This window comes from Diaporthe amygdali (assembly GCF_026229845.1).
Source record: "Diaporthe amygdali strain CAA958 chromosome Unknown NODE_1_length_4327563_cov_65_473760, whole genome shotgun sequence".
NCBI lineage: Eukaryota > Fungi > Ascomycota > Sordariomycetes > Diaporthales > Diaporthaceae > Diaporthe > Diaporthe amygdali.
The window spans coordinates 3,670,753-3,684,709 of record NW_026517021.1 but is presented as its reverse complement, the minus strand read 5'-3'; the positions used below and the strand labels follow the sequence as shown (position 1 = coordinate 3,684,709).

General features: G+C 47.9%; 3 protein-coding genes across 3 annotated transcripts; 2 read left to right on the top strand and 1 right to left on the bottom strand.

The window, feature by feature from the left end:
• Positions 1-4: 4 nt before the first annotated feature.
• Positions 5-5,897, top strand: J7T55_006693 (uncharacterized protein; the record flags this gene model as incomplete). The annotated part of the gene is made up of 14 exons (XM_053131480.1): positions 5-200; positions 257-353; positions 479-591; positions 673-1,568; positions 1,630-1,845; positions 1,900-2,046; positions 2,840-3,019; positions 3,720-4,277; positions 4,341-4,681; positions 4,741-4,916; positions 4,973-5,013; positions 5,089-5,437; positions 5,498-5,656; positions 5,794-5,897. The coding sequence occupies 14 exons, from the start codon at positions 5-7 to the stop codon at positions 5,895-5,897; spliced, it is 3,573 nt and encodes a 1,190-aa protein (XP_053001456.1).
• A 67-nt stretch (positions 5,898-5,964) lies between these two features.
• Positions 5,965-6,847, top strand: J7T55_006692 (uncharacterized protein; the record flags this gene model as incomplete). Its single annotated transcript, XM_053131469.1, has 3 exons — positions 5,965-6,069; positions 6,140-6,690; positions 6,778-6,847. The coding sequence occupies 3 exons, from the start codon at positions 5,965-5,967 to the stop codon at positions 6,845-6,847; spliced, it is 726 nt and encodes a 241-aa protein (XP_053001455.1).
• Positions 6,848-8,114: 1,267 nt separating this feature from the next.
• J7T55_006691 (uncharacterized protein) lies at positions 8,115-13,243 on the bottom strand (the record flags this gene model as incomplete). The annotated part of the gene is made up of 8 exons (XM_053131457.1): positions 8,115-8,227; positions 8,326-9,726; positions 10,330-10,737; positions 10,903-11,090; positions 11,154-11,468; positions 11,763-12,761; positions 12,978-13,003; positions 13,088-13,243. 8 exons carry the CDS (start codon positions 13,241-13,243, stop codon positions 8,115-8,117), a joined length of 3,606 nt encoding a protein of 1,201 aa, XP_053001454.1.
• Between the last annotated feature and the right edge of the window lie 714 nt (positions 13,244-13,957).

Below are 13,957 nucleotides of genomic sequence, written 5' to 3'. Positions count from 1 at the left end.
CGTCATGGCCATCAATATGTATGATCAGCTCGTCGAAGCCTGCCGTGAGGCCGAGAACTGGCCTTTGAACCTGTTACGAAAGCAGCAGCTAAATCGAGTTCTCTGCAACTACCAACAGAGGCTACATGCGGACGAGAGTCGGCTCTTGGATACAAAACGAGCATCTGTGGACTTCTGGGAAGCCCCGATCGGCTCAGCGAGTAAGATATTTGACCTGAAAAACGTTGTGATAACACTTTACTAAGAGCTGGAACAGACTTCCAGGAGACAACGATCAAAAGCATTGAAGAACTCATCCAACACTTTCATAAATACCTCCTTAATCGTATCAAGGACCCAAAAAGCCGTCACGTGTAATGAAAGACCTAGCCATGATTCTCGGCTGCAAATGTAGCTGACAAGATGTTAGATTTATCTCCGCTCCTCATTCATGGGCAGCTCTAAGATGTACACCACAAATGCTCCACTACCTCTGCAGTTATGAGCAGGTGTCGCCAATCCTCATAGACGTCTTGGCCTCCTTTGGAAAACAGCGAGCACCCCTAGGCTTTCAATCTGCCTCGTTCTGCCAAGATGATTTGGCAAAACCAAGTCAGTCGTCTCTCGTTGCAATCCCAGAGGTTGGCAGATCAGGCTGGGAACTGAGGCATTGCTACAAGCTTCACGGCTTAGAGACATCGAGTCCCAACACCAAGGCGAAATGGTCCATGCGTCAAACTGCTGTCTATCATTCATTCGATCTGGAAAATGGCCGCGCTTTTTGGCTGACTGTTAAGGCTAATAATGAGATCCGGGACAGGATCATGGAGGGAACTGAGTCTCTTGAAGCCATGCGAGCCTCTAACTCTTCCGGTCTGGGTCCGTCATTCGTTGCCTGCCTCAACACTCATCTCATTGCCTTTGATTGGTGTACAGAGGGCTGGCGGTGGCACTTGGGCGACATCGAAAATGATGTAAGGGAGATCCTCGTAAAAGTCAAAGGCACGCCAATCGAGCCTTTGGGCGATGAACTCAATTTCACACCTCGGCTGATCAGCGCCGCCACTATGCCGTCACTGAGAGACAGGGAAGGCTCCATGATCTCGAGACAGAACACTTTGCCGTCAGTAAATGGTCCAATTCAGGCCCTCAATGCAGTAAAAGCTGGACTCACAAACGTGCGCGGAACATTGAATGCAATGGTAGCAGAAGCCGAAGTCGAAAAGAGCCAAGAGACAAACCCGCCTAGGGATGTTCAAGCCGACCAACAGGAGAAAATATCGAACCATTTGGAAAAGTTGAAGACCTTTTCGTTCGCCGAGTTCCAAAGATTGAACTTCTACACCACAAAATTGCAAGAAGCAAAGTTAGCAATGCACCTCAATCTCGGGGTTTTGAGAGGTACTCGAGAATACTATAAGCAAAGATATCAGTCAACTCAATTCCCGTCTGCGATCAAGGACTTTTCCGAGATTAATGGATCGTATGAGAATTTCACTCAACGAGTCACAAGTCTCGAACAGGACCTTGAAGCAGACATTGCGAGGGCTGAGGCCCTCATCCTATCCATTGAGGATGGGAAACGCTTAGTGAGTGTTTGGGTCAATGAGTAGCATTCTCTTGAACAAGATCAGCTAACCCGGCTCTTAGTACGATTCAATTCTTCAGTCGTACAATATGGAGATAAATAGACTCTTCACGCTCAGTGGCCACGGAATATCTGAGAGGATGGAGGATTCCGCCATGCGGATGGAGAAAGTCACAGACAGCATGCTGAAAATCGCACACGCGACAGCACGAGATTCCGCATCCATGAGCGCAATCACATTTGTGACTCTAGTACTACTGCCAGGCACCTTCCTCGGGGTAAGACTGGTGACTTCACAAATGAAGTCGACCAATTCTCTGACATCTGACCAGACATTCTTCAGTACCCCAATCGTCAATGCACCCGAGGACAACCCTCAAACATGGAACATCAACTGGAGTGTCTTTATGCTGTTTCTAAAGATATGTATCCCAATGACGGTTCTTGTGATGCTTATATGGGCCCTGTACATGACATTTGTAAGGCGCAGGAGATTGAGGCTTGGATGGACAGGGCCTCAAGAGGGAGGGATTTGCTGATTCGTGAATCTTGGTTGGAATCTACCGTCAGCTTGTAACCGAGTTTCTTTCCAGTTGTCTTTTCAGTGTTTTTTTCTCTTCCTAGCTGTTTTTCCGGAGTGGACTTCTACTTTGTTATCGAAGTTGGTATTCGTTGGACTTTTACCGCATCTAAGGACTGCTGCAATTGGAAATATCTGGGGCATAGAACGGATCATTTTGCATCTCCAATCGCTTTTGAGATGAATATTCTCGCAACTGTCAATTTTTGAATTCTTCATGATAAAAAGAGGGGTCAAAAGCTAACTCGCACCTGAGATCGCTGCCTGAAAATGATGGCAGATCAAACAGGTGGTCGTTCAGAGTGATTGGAAATATGTCTTCGATTGTCGGTCCCCCTATTTCTAAACACAAAATTTTATATGTAAACAAAGAGACTGCAATTTAATTATGGATTATGAAGATGTTCGTCGGGAGTCGCGGTATAGCCCGTTTCATTGTGGGCGCCTCCAACTCTGGGATGATGTGTTATAATACTACGCCCTCGGAGCTACTCGCCTCTGTTCTCGCTACCTTTCCCATTCTACGAAGCATTTCAGAACTTCCTTGTTCAAATAACTATGAATTCGTCAAACTTTGAACTTGTGGTGGTAAAAGATCGCAAGGCTTGGGGCTTACCAAATGCACGTAAGAGGATTTGGGATCATCTCGTCCGGCAGGTGAGCATACATTCAAGTTCTCCTGAAACGAACAGAAGGCAGAAAATTGCGAAATCTCCTTGGAGGTCACGACGGGTAAGTATTCATCAGAACAGGGTCCGAGATACCAGGAAAACAATGCACTGAACGTCTACCTGTCCTCCGTCAGGGGAATATGCAATTCAGCTAGCAGCAAGTCTCCGGTTTTCACTCTGCATTCAAATCCAGCTTGGGCTGTAAGATCCCTACGAAATATGCTGTCGTTGACTACACCACCTTTAGCCGACAACACTGGTAGCCTGCTTCTGGGGGCTGAGCTTTGGGTGCCCATGGGTTGCCCATGGGCCGCATGTAGTGCTGCACCCAATGAATGCATATACCAACCCTCCACGAAGGACCCGAGTGTTGTTGGTACAGCCTTCATGGAGGCCGCCTTCTGTTTCCATCTTTTCAGCAAGGCAGACTGGTGCCAGTTGCCTGTGTTTTTATACTAGGCTTGATGGGCGCATGGTGCAGCACCCCAGAAAATAACTTCAGCCACACGGAGACTGTGGCAGTACTCGCATTAATATTTATCAATCACCCCCAGGAGCGCCTGACTCGATGAATCCCATTGTGCTATGTCTGCCTGTCACCACATGTTGTGTAACTCAACTTATGGTGGGATAAGGCCCGGACCCACCATTTCAGTTGTCGGTCAGCACCTCATCCCCCCCGAGAACCTTGAATTGTGCACATTTTGGGATATGAGACTGGAAAGTCTCCGCTGAAACACACGAGGACCTTTAATTTTCTGCCCAACTCATATTCCCTTGTAGTAATCGAAACGAGCAAGATCGACAACCCGCGCTGTTACTCGACAAGACTGCTATCGAACCTTGACCACTGCGCTGGGACGATCTTGTTCCCCAATTCTAAACCGGCATGGAGCCACAGCAAGGATATCATGGGGAGAGTAGCTACGACCGCTTCAGAGTCCACATCAAGGAACACCTTGAAAATGGATACGAGGCTCAAGGGTCACCCGCTAAGTTCGCCTCTAAGTACTGTCTGATGAAGTACTGGACTGTGGACCTCGTCAAAGAGATCGTGTTCGCTACAGAAGACATCGACTATCAGATCGTTGAGATCCGCGAACAGTATTTGCGCATATCCTCCATTCTTGTGTGGATATCTACGACTGGTCGATCATACGTCCGGTACCTCAAACACTTCGTTCGAAATGGTAGAGACGACAATAGCTTGCCATTCACGGGACGCCCGGACTTCTTTCCCAACGCCAATGACAGCGAAATATTCTGGACAGCTTTCTTCGAGAACCAATGGATGTTCTGCCCGGTCCAGCTTGGACCCAATCGCTTAAATAACAGAAATCTGCACGCGAATCAAATATTGCCACTCACCATTGGCGAAGAACTGGGCGCTCAAAATATCGGCAGACCAGCTAGTATTCACCTTGCGCATGCATCAGAGATGCTTGCGCGGACATATCCGGTAACCTTCCCATGTTCTCCGTAGCATTCCAATGAGATCCAGCTGACATTCAAAATTTTGCAGACGGACTGCAATCTGGTACTCAAATCATATGGCAGCTTGCACGAGAGCAATTATTACAACGAGATCAGGGCCTATAATGCTTTCGACAACGCCACGCCTTGCGAGAACATAGTGAAATGCCTTGGGAGTTATCAAGTGCAACCGCTTGCCCCAGGAAGTGGATTGAAATTCACAATTCTACTTGAGTACGCGAATCGGGGCTCGCTTCTAGAGGTTTACCAGAAAAACGACCCGCCCTTCACATTTGCAGAGACAAAGGCTTTCTGGTCGAATCTCCTTCAAGTAGCAAAGGGGCTCATGGTCGCTCAAAATACGCCGCCTAAGAGGACTGGAGCTAGCTGGTATGTTCTTGAGTTTGATCGTCTTTGCGTCCGGCTTACTGACGAGCTTTCTTCACCAGTGTTCATCAAGATCTCAAACCGTCCAACATACTCGTTTTTGGCCGTGAAAATGTTTCCTCATCTGAAAACGACTTGACTTTCAAGATCAGTGACTTTGGGAACAGTCATACGAGAAGATCAGCGCCAGACGATCCAGGAAGACTTGGCTACGACAATGGTAGTACACGAACCTACTGTAAGTAGCACTCTCGGCATTCTTCCGGTCTTCCGATGGTAGCTGACACGTTCCAGGCCCACCTGAACTTCACTGGAATCATGAAGTTGATTTTATCGTAGGTCCGCTTGTGGATATGTGGTCCCTCGGATGCGTTCTTATTGAAGCTGCTGTATGGATTTGCTTCGGACAGCGCGGACGGATTGAATTCCAGCAACGACGTCGGAGCGAGAACGGAGAGAATGCTCCCACACAGCAGGGCCTAGGTCGTAGCGACAGTTTTCATAACGGCCACGCACGGCTCAAGACAGTCGAAGACGTCCTCGATCTCGTCCAGAGACACGGCCGAAGGTCTGATGAACTCACCCCGAAAATCGTCAGCCTTGTCCTACAGCATCTTCTTGTCCATGAGAACTCCCGATACGACGCAAGAGTCCTCTCCAGTGAATTGGATAACATGATTAGGACTACCACTGAAAGGCCTGGCGACCATCTTTTCCGCAGTATCTCAGCGGCATCATCAGTCTCCCAGAGTCACAGAAGTCAAAACATCCGTCATTCGCAACACGGTCCACCCGGTGATCCACAAATGACATTCGCAGGTCCCCAATATGGTACTCAAACACCCTCCACAACGATCAATTTGATGAATCAGACTCATGGATCTTTTACGGAAAGAGCCCCAACTATGAGCACGATTCCGGGCGGAGATTTCAGCGTTCACAGCCCGAGCAACCCTGCAGGACCATGGGACCATTACGGTGTGTCTCAAACCTCACCCAGCAGGGCCCCGGGTGAATCTTCTACCACGTTGCCAGAATCGAGTGCAATGGATAGTATACGTTCCGCAGCAACTTCGGTGAATGGTTTTGCTTATGAAATCCATGAGCGCGCACAGATGGGGGCGATCGGTCAGGGGCACAGTCAGCATCATACCGCGCACGCGCGATCCTCCGGTTCACCGGGGCCAGCTCCGAGAGCAGCGACGACTTTGACAAATAGTTCCAACTCTACGGTCACTCCTACGCAACCCAGCGATCATAAAAGGACCACCTTTCCACACCTCGCCATGGAAGACGTGGATGCGCGAAGAACAGAGGGTAACGCTCCAAAGTCCCGTCGATTGCTACCAGGCGAATCCGAGGCAATGAAATTCTTGAAGAAAAGAGATCATGTGAGTCAACCAAACACAATTGAAAGCAGACTTGTGAGAAAAGCATATGTACTAATAAACGGTGGCAAAGATTCTCATGATCGATAACTCCAAACACATGCGAGAGTTTAAGGTCCAAGTTCTGAATGTTTTCGCTAATCTAGCCCACATCCTCGAAGCCGCAGATCCAAACGGACTTGATGTGATTTGCACTTCAGATCCTGGGAATATGCAACACAACAGAGCTACAGAGAGACTGGTTCAATTTGTGCAGAACAACTACGACAAAGGTGCATCGTCCCCGTGCTACATTGAGCCAGCACTGAAGATTCTGGTCGACAAAATCATTAGCAAATTACCGTCTGGGCCAGGTGAGAAAAAGGGGCTGAGATCTTGGATCAAGAACGAAAGTGCTCGGCCTATCAGCATCTATGTCTTGACCAGTGGTGTTTGGGACTCCTCTCCAGGAGCCCGAGATGGTCCTTGTGGTGCAGATCGACCCATAAACCAGCTCATTACGGAGCTGAAAAGACGCAATCTTCATAAGAACCAAGTAGCATTCCAGTTCATCCGTTTCGGGGACTATGCGACAGGCATAGAACGACTGAAGTTCTTGGATAATAGCCTGGGGAAGCCAGACCAGTGAGTAACTCACCAATGCAGACTTATTCCCCGACCCATGAGATTTAAACTGATGATATCTAGTGATATTATTGACCACAAACCTAGTAATGGTGGAGTATGGCCTATGCTTGTCGGAAGCCTTGACGAAGGAAACGACAGGGAGGATGACACTTGATCCGGTGTCGTTATTTGCAGCGTTCAAGAACCGACCTGAGGAATCTAGCTGGCCACTCAAAGAAAACAAGACCTCGAAGAGAAGTAAGCTTCCTGTTCCTTTCATCCACACAGCTGAGTACATATATATTGAACAATCTTCCACGCACAGAAAAGATCTCAGGGTAGAGGTTGACATGAGACGATAGCAGCATGCATGGACAATAAGGGCTGTGAGAATGTGCGGACCACGGGTAGGGACTAGAATGGGGCCCTCAGCCATGAGTTTTGCGGCGAGCCTCGGGGCAGCAGAACTCAATGGGAATCGAACAGCAGTAATTACCTTGACTAATCCTGTTGGAACGATGCAGAGATTGGATGTCTGATGTTAGGCGGCAACTCAGTGTTCCAGAGCAGCATGGAACAAATACTAGATAACAAGCGTTGGAATGCTCGTTCAATGAGCCTGAGCCACATCAGTGATGTCTGTGTAACACTGATGGTGGGTTTTTGCCTGGAATACTGTATCAAAGCTGAACTGGGGTTTGATGATTGAAACCTACGCTCTAAATATATTGACTACTGCAGTGCAATTTTTTGAAGTACAAATACGCTTTGTAAAACTTGATGATAAAGTCTCCCAGAACGGAAATCGGGCTTGATTGTTGGCTTAGATGTGATGATATGCATTTGCACTGAGCCCTAGTATCTCATCTGGCTGATCGCCAAAGCTACGCTTTAAGGCGCATGGTCATGATGAATCTGTTCAATGCCTTTGTGTCCTAGTTATTTTCTGAGACAAGTTCCCAGAATTATTTCTCGTTGCACCTAGACTACGTGTCAGCAGCAAGACTTTGTTCTTGATATGGTCGCCTCCTCCCTTGTCCACCGTCGAATTCTTCCTAGCTGGCTTGACCCTACTGTGAAACAATCTAGACAATCTGGATGCGTGCGTTGCATGTCGTCATTCTTTTGATCTGACATGATTTCTGTGTCGAAATAGCCACGCTGCTAACCAAAAATGAGGTTTCTTGAATCGATTTTAGCAACAAATTCGCTTCAGAAGAACTTTACGCTCAAAGCACGCCTTTTCGTTTTGTCTCGATACAAATTGCAAAGGAATTGATTTTCCTTTTTTTAGTAACTACATGTCCCAGCGAATAGATAGATAAATAGATACATGTGTAGTCTGGGACAGCTTGATTGAGTTATATACCCTCTATCATTGCTCTCTACCCTTTCCCTTCCATGGCCTCATATTATTCCTCCAGAGCCCCATTAATGCTGAACTAGAACTCTGGTCCTGTGGCGTATCCGGAACAAGGTTTTCTGAAGGAGACCTGGTTCCAATGATAGAGGCACTGCCCCTTGTCTGTGGCCAAGAAGCCGACATTGCATCGCTCTGTTGGTCAACAAGAAGTCCTTCAGATTGTGACACGCCGGTGCTCTCGTCGTGCCTACCTAACAACTTAAACCTTTTCGTTGGCCGACAGGGCATACTCTCTGCTGCTATAGGGACAGCATCTGTGATATCCGGCTGTGGTTGGAGTGGCCTCTTCAGTGGCCGCTGAAGTTCCTCGATGCTATGAGTCTTGACTTGTTGACGATCTAGCTCCGTGTCTGAAACGGACTGAGAAGATCCACCCGCAGTGCGTCCAGATGAGCCAATACTCGATCCAAGACCGCTATCGTGGAAGCTAGCCTCAACTTCCTCCAAGTCCTCTTGTGGCTCACCCTGTTCGGGCGGCCCATGATCTTTCCATCTCAGGGGGAAACGCCAGCTATGACCAAACAAGACAGCTCCTTGGGCCGGTAGAATTCTTGGGCTTTTGAAACCTCGACCCCAAAATCCGGGAATTGACGCTGGGAGTATGACTTGGATGCGATCATGTTTTCTGATCGATGACTTTTTGCATTGACATTGCTCAAAAGCCTTGTCAGGAGTATGCCAGTATATCTCGTCGATCAGTCTCCACGGGCTGGTGTTTCTACTACCCCGTTTCTCAATAATCTCTTGTAGGTCAGACGTGCAGACTGCTAGATATTCTTCGCCTTTTGGCACCCCAATATTAGTGAGGCAGCCGAAGCAGCTGTCCAATGCTTGGGTTGGCCGAAGAAGCTCCCCAAAACCAGTTCCGAACAACGTAATGGCATGAAGAGCCCTCGTGAAGTCCATCCACCCTCGGCCGCGAGCATTGATTGTCGTCACACGCGGCCAAAGCGGATCTTCGTCTGTTGCTACATCCATGAAGTCGAAGCCTTCTAATTGGCGGCGAAGAGTGTATTTGATGCGGAAACCAACGCCGTCTTGGGAGAAAACGTCAGCTTGGTGTGACATGATTTGCTCCAAAATCTCGTAAATATCCTCAATTCTGTCTTTCAGCGAGTAGTTTCGTCTAGTACTGCTGAAGATCTTTGTGCGTGCCCCAGCGTCTGTCGTTGTTTGTTCCTCTTTAGACTCGGTTGGTTTGGCGTAGATAGGGAGCGATGTGTTGACTTTGTTCGTTAAAAATCGAATTGCCGCGTACTTTCCCACGAAGGGATCAGATGGTTCTTCAACAGAACTCTCATCAAACAGGAAGAGGTCCTTAAACGGGTCACTCTTGTCGTGCCTGAGTGAGGCTCGTACAAGGTGCAACAAAGCACTCGCCCCGTTCAGCAGCCATGCTCTTCGGTCCCGAAGATCGTACAAGACTGCGAACTTCTTGGATATCCATTTAAGACGCATGACATAGTCATCTCGGGAGTGAATATGGACAGCCTTATCTCTCTTCCCAATGATTGCCGTTACTCCGGCAGTAACGAACTGTCCTCCTGTGATAGAGACTTTATCAAAAGCGCAACCTGCACGCGGATGACCGAGACCTGACCACCCAATATCATACGTGGCAACTTCAGAGCCTGCTCAAGATCAGCTAAAATTCCACTGGTCATTCATAAGAAGGTTGATTTTGGGAATCGCGTAGATGCATGAATGGAAGAATCAAACGATTCGCGAAACATGTGTATTCCACGAGGTCAGACGCAAAACATCTGATTCAGATCCATTGGAGGCACTCAAGCAAATGCCGGTCAAGACCCATACATTACCAACAAGACATTGATCAGGTATGGCTGCCACCACTGGCTTGCTGAAGCTAGTGACCTCACCTAGCCCTAAAGTGCCGGAATTTTTTTGGATAGGGAAAGACAATGAAGTAGGATCATACACACCAGCGAGATTTTGAATGTTGTCACACCAGCCTAGGATATGTCTGCTAGTCTCTGGGATTTCGGTGCTCAAACCTGGAGGATAACTTGCCCAGAGCCTTCGAATCTTATGATCGGTGTAGGACATATACTCGCGATTCAAATTGGTGACGAGGTGCCAGTGGATAAGACCTTCCTGCAGTCTTGTTGGCAATATGACTGAGCAAAAACCCTTGATGCAGGAAAGTCCTTTGAATCGGCTCAAGCGTCGAGAATTTGCGAGTGCAATCATAACGGCTAATGGCACCTCCATACCTGTATGATGCTCCACCCTACGGGCCGTGGGATAGCCTCTGACATAGACAGTGTTGCCCAGTATGTTTGACCAGCAGTTTCCCGAAGTGGTAGAGCGTGGGCCTACAGTATCGCTGCTTTCTGTTCCCAGAGTTGAATAGATCTCGCATTCTGCAACAATGTCGGTGCCGGGCCGTATAGGTCTGCCGCCGTTCGTTATTGGCTCAAGTACAGGACTTGATACACGAATGCCGCTTGGGAGGTCCGATAAGCTGAGCGCAGCATGTAGCCATGCTATAATCTGTCCAATCTCGGCAACAGAGTACACTGTTCCAGTGACCGTGAAAATCACACTGCCGAAAACACCATCTTCGGCGTTTCCTCCCTTGGAAGGCAATGTCTCTATCCGCGTATCGTCCGCCATCACACCTGTTCAAGGTCTTGCATTAGATCCAGCTCGTAGTACATAAAAGGTAAAGAAAAGACAATCAGACTGAGTCAGTTTTCAGTAAAACCCAGAAGTTCGAGAAGTCAGGTGAAAGGAGGGTTTTGATCTTGACTAGATTACCTGGACAAATAATATGGGATACTCACAGCGACACGGGCCACCAGTTCTCTCTGTTACCATGTCCTGGTAGAGTTTCAATATCTCTGGGCCATAATAAGGCCATACCTGGGATATATACTCCGCGACTGTCAAGGCTTGAACATTGTTTCCAAGACCTGTGAGGACGAGAGCTCTCGGGAAAGCCTCCCGTGGACAGATTTCGTAATCTTGGTAGCTAAAGAACCTCGTCATTGTCCATGATGTATGAAATCTTACCTCAACAGACGGTGGAGCTAACTTGCGGCTAATGGTGTATTTTCGAGCATCTAGCATGTTGACGATGGCCTGAGAAATATTGGCGCGACGATCCTCGCCAATGGTTTCATGCTGAAGCTCAGAGGCTAAGCTAGAGGCCAGCCAGGAGTATGCTGGTGAGTTGATGAGCACCTCTCGATACTCACGCAGTTCGGGGAATTCATTCTCGTCATTCGAGATGTAATCATCTATGATTTCTCCATCCCTATCTGCTGGAGTCATTACTTGTGGTATAGTATCCCGTTCATGTTCCTTTCGTTCCCACAAGGACATCAGACCTTCGAGGGGCATGACGTCGCTAGCGGAAGGAACAAATGTGTTTTCAAGATTTTCTTCAAATTCGAAGAACTTAAGTAATGCTTCCGTGATTTGACTAAAAAATGATGATTTAATTACGATTCCTCGAGGGGTGAGCTAGAGCGAAATGAAGAGCAACAAAATATGCTTCCTAAGGGATAAGATGAGTGGCCAAGGCTGGAGTGGCTGCCGGGATACTTTTCAGATCCATTACTGGCTCTGCCATACCCTATGAGCTTGAAAGATGGTGTTTGAACGCCCAGAACGCTAACAGGGAAGGAATTGATTTGCTTACTGCCGATAACGATGAACAAGATACATCAAATTCTGGGCGATTGGGGATGTGTCGCAGAATCCAAGCTTAACAGCAAAAGCTTTCAACAGAGGAGGTAGAGTCGAAGATAGTCGTGACAACTCCGTAGAGGGCAGACTGGTTGGAAACATCCCACTCAATTCCTCGGCGAATTCAGCGACATAGCGAACAAGACCACTATCCTGGAGGCTTTGAGCGCCAGAGTAGGTTGTTGAGGCTCCATCCGAGGTAATGAGCCGAGGCCTGGCAGATTTCCCTGCGTGAGTCGTATGCGACAATGCTTGCACAATTGAGCTTTCAAGCCTCGGGTGGCTGATCGAGCCATAGCCAGAGTCGCTCGGTGCAGATGTATCCAGCAAAGACGGCAGAGACGGCTGGAACGTCTGAGTCTGGTCGTAGGTAAATCCGCCGGTCAACGAGTGGTCAAGTAGCTGGTTATTTAGAAGATAAGGCAGAGGGGGTTTGTAAGAGAGGGGAGGGGTAATGTGATCAGAAGCAATTACTGCGTCCAGGTTGCCTACGGCATGTATTTCACGCTGTGCAGAAAAAGGCGATGGTAATCCAACATTGGATGGCTCCAGAGAGCTATGCGAGCGGTGGTGTTGCCAATAGGTTTGCGATCTGTTAATCTCAACAGGTTGTTGAGTTGTATAATTGCTGTCTGAAGCAGATGTCCAGGGTGATGAATCGGTCGTGTGTATCAATTCAGGCAGTTGAACATCCTTTGTTTCCACGGAATCTGTTATAGTCGGCTGAGTTTCAGTAGCGATTGAAACCGGTACGTGCGGCTTTTGAGATGTTAATGTCTTAGCCGAGGATGACGAAGGTTCCCCATCGAAGCCAATGGGGCTGAGGCTGTCGCGCCGGCTCCCGCAGCCTGCGACCTCACTCGAATATAGTGAATAGTGTGAATAGCCCCCTGAGTCAAGTGATGAACCGTTGCCTTCTGACGGCCAGTCAATACCATGCTCTTCTTGTTCACTAGAAAGCCAAAGTCAACTTGAAATCAAGACAAATTTTGCCTGGCTACTGAATACGTACTGCCGTTGTTGGTGACGTGCTAGTAAGTCCGGTCTATGAAAAGCTCTGGTGCAGCCAGGATAAATACATGGGTATTTGGGAGTCTGGTGACTCAATTGGTGCCTCCTGTAAAATTATTAGAAGTGGTTGTAAGTCGCCCGGAACCGTCTGACAAACCGTAAATGCTCAGACCTGGTGAAAGTCTGTGTTTCGATTTAGCATGGAATATTGTTACGAAGCAATATGGTGTTCACCTTGGGAGGGTTGCATATATCGCAAACATGGACTGGAACGTTCTTCTTGGCCCTAGACACACGCCCAGTGATTGGAGTAAGTCGGATAGGTACCGAGTTGAAAGATTCCACCAAAGAACCCGATTGGTTGTCAGCAGATTGACGTTTCTCTGAACTGTGATCTTGAGGATTGTAACCTTGAGGATCCATGGTCTTGGTAGAGAATCGAGAATTGTGGAAACAAAGTCCACTGCAGCGATGAACATATCAAGGCGAAAATATTCAAAAGAAGGCGCTGCTTTGGAGTACCAGAGGATGGCAGCATATTAAGTACTCCTTCTTGCTGTGCTGAATTTGTTTGCGGATGCGCTATGCGTAAGCAGACTAGAGGCTACATGTCTGCGCCTCTGAAGTCCTTCCAATAGATGACCCCAGTCCCATGCAGCATGATCGCACACTCGCAGATGAGCGAGGCGCAGTGTGATACAAAGAATGCCCTATCACTGCACGAACCCACCGGGGAAGCGCCAAGAGATGGTATATAGCAAAGCCACACAAGAACCGAGAAGAAGCGTCTACCCTAAATCTTCAATCTAAGGCAACTGCAGGCGCAGAAATTTAGCAGCTCAAGTCTGCGTATTCAAGCCCGATTGAAACTTTTGACGGTGCTGTATCCAGCCGCGTCTAGAATTATTTATGCAATAAAACCAACCTCCCATCATTCCTTTTTTGTCTGTACACATGGAGGGATGTATCTACTGATACAGATATATATTAGACTTTATTTATCCATGATGGAGAAATAGTGAGGAAGCCGACTTTGATATTTTCCCTGTGTTCTGTTTTCTCATACATGATCCCGATTCGTAACCTTATTGAGGATATTCAAGTCTTCCTTGAAGCTTTGCTCAACTTGGTGTTGGG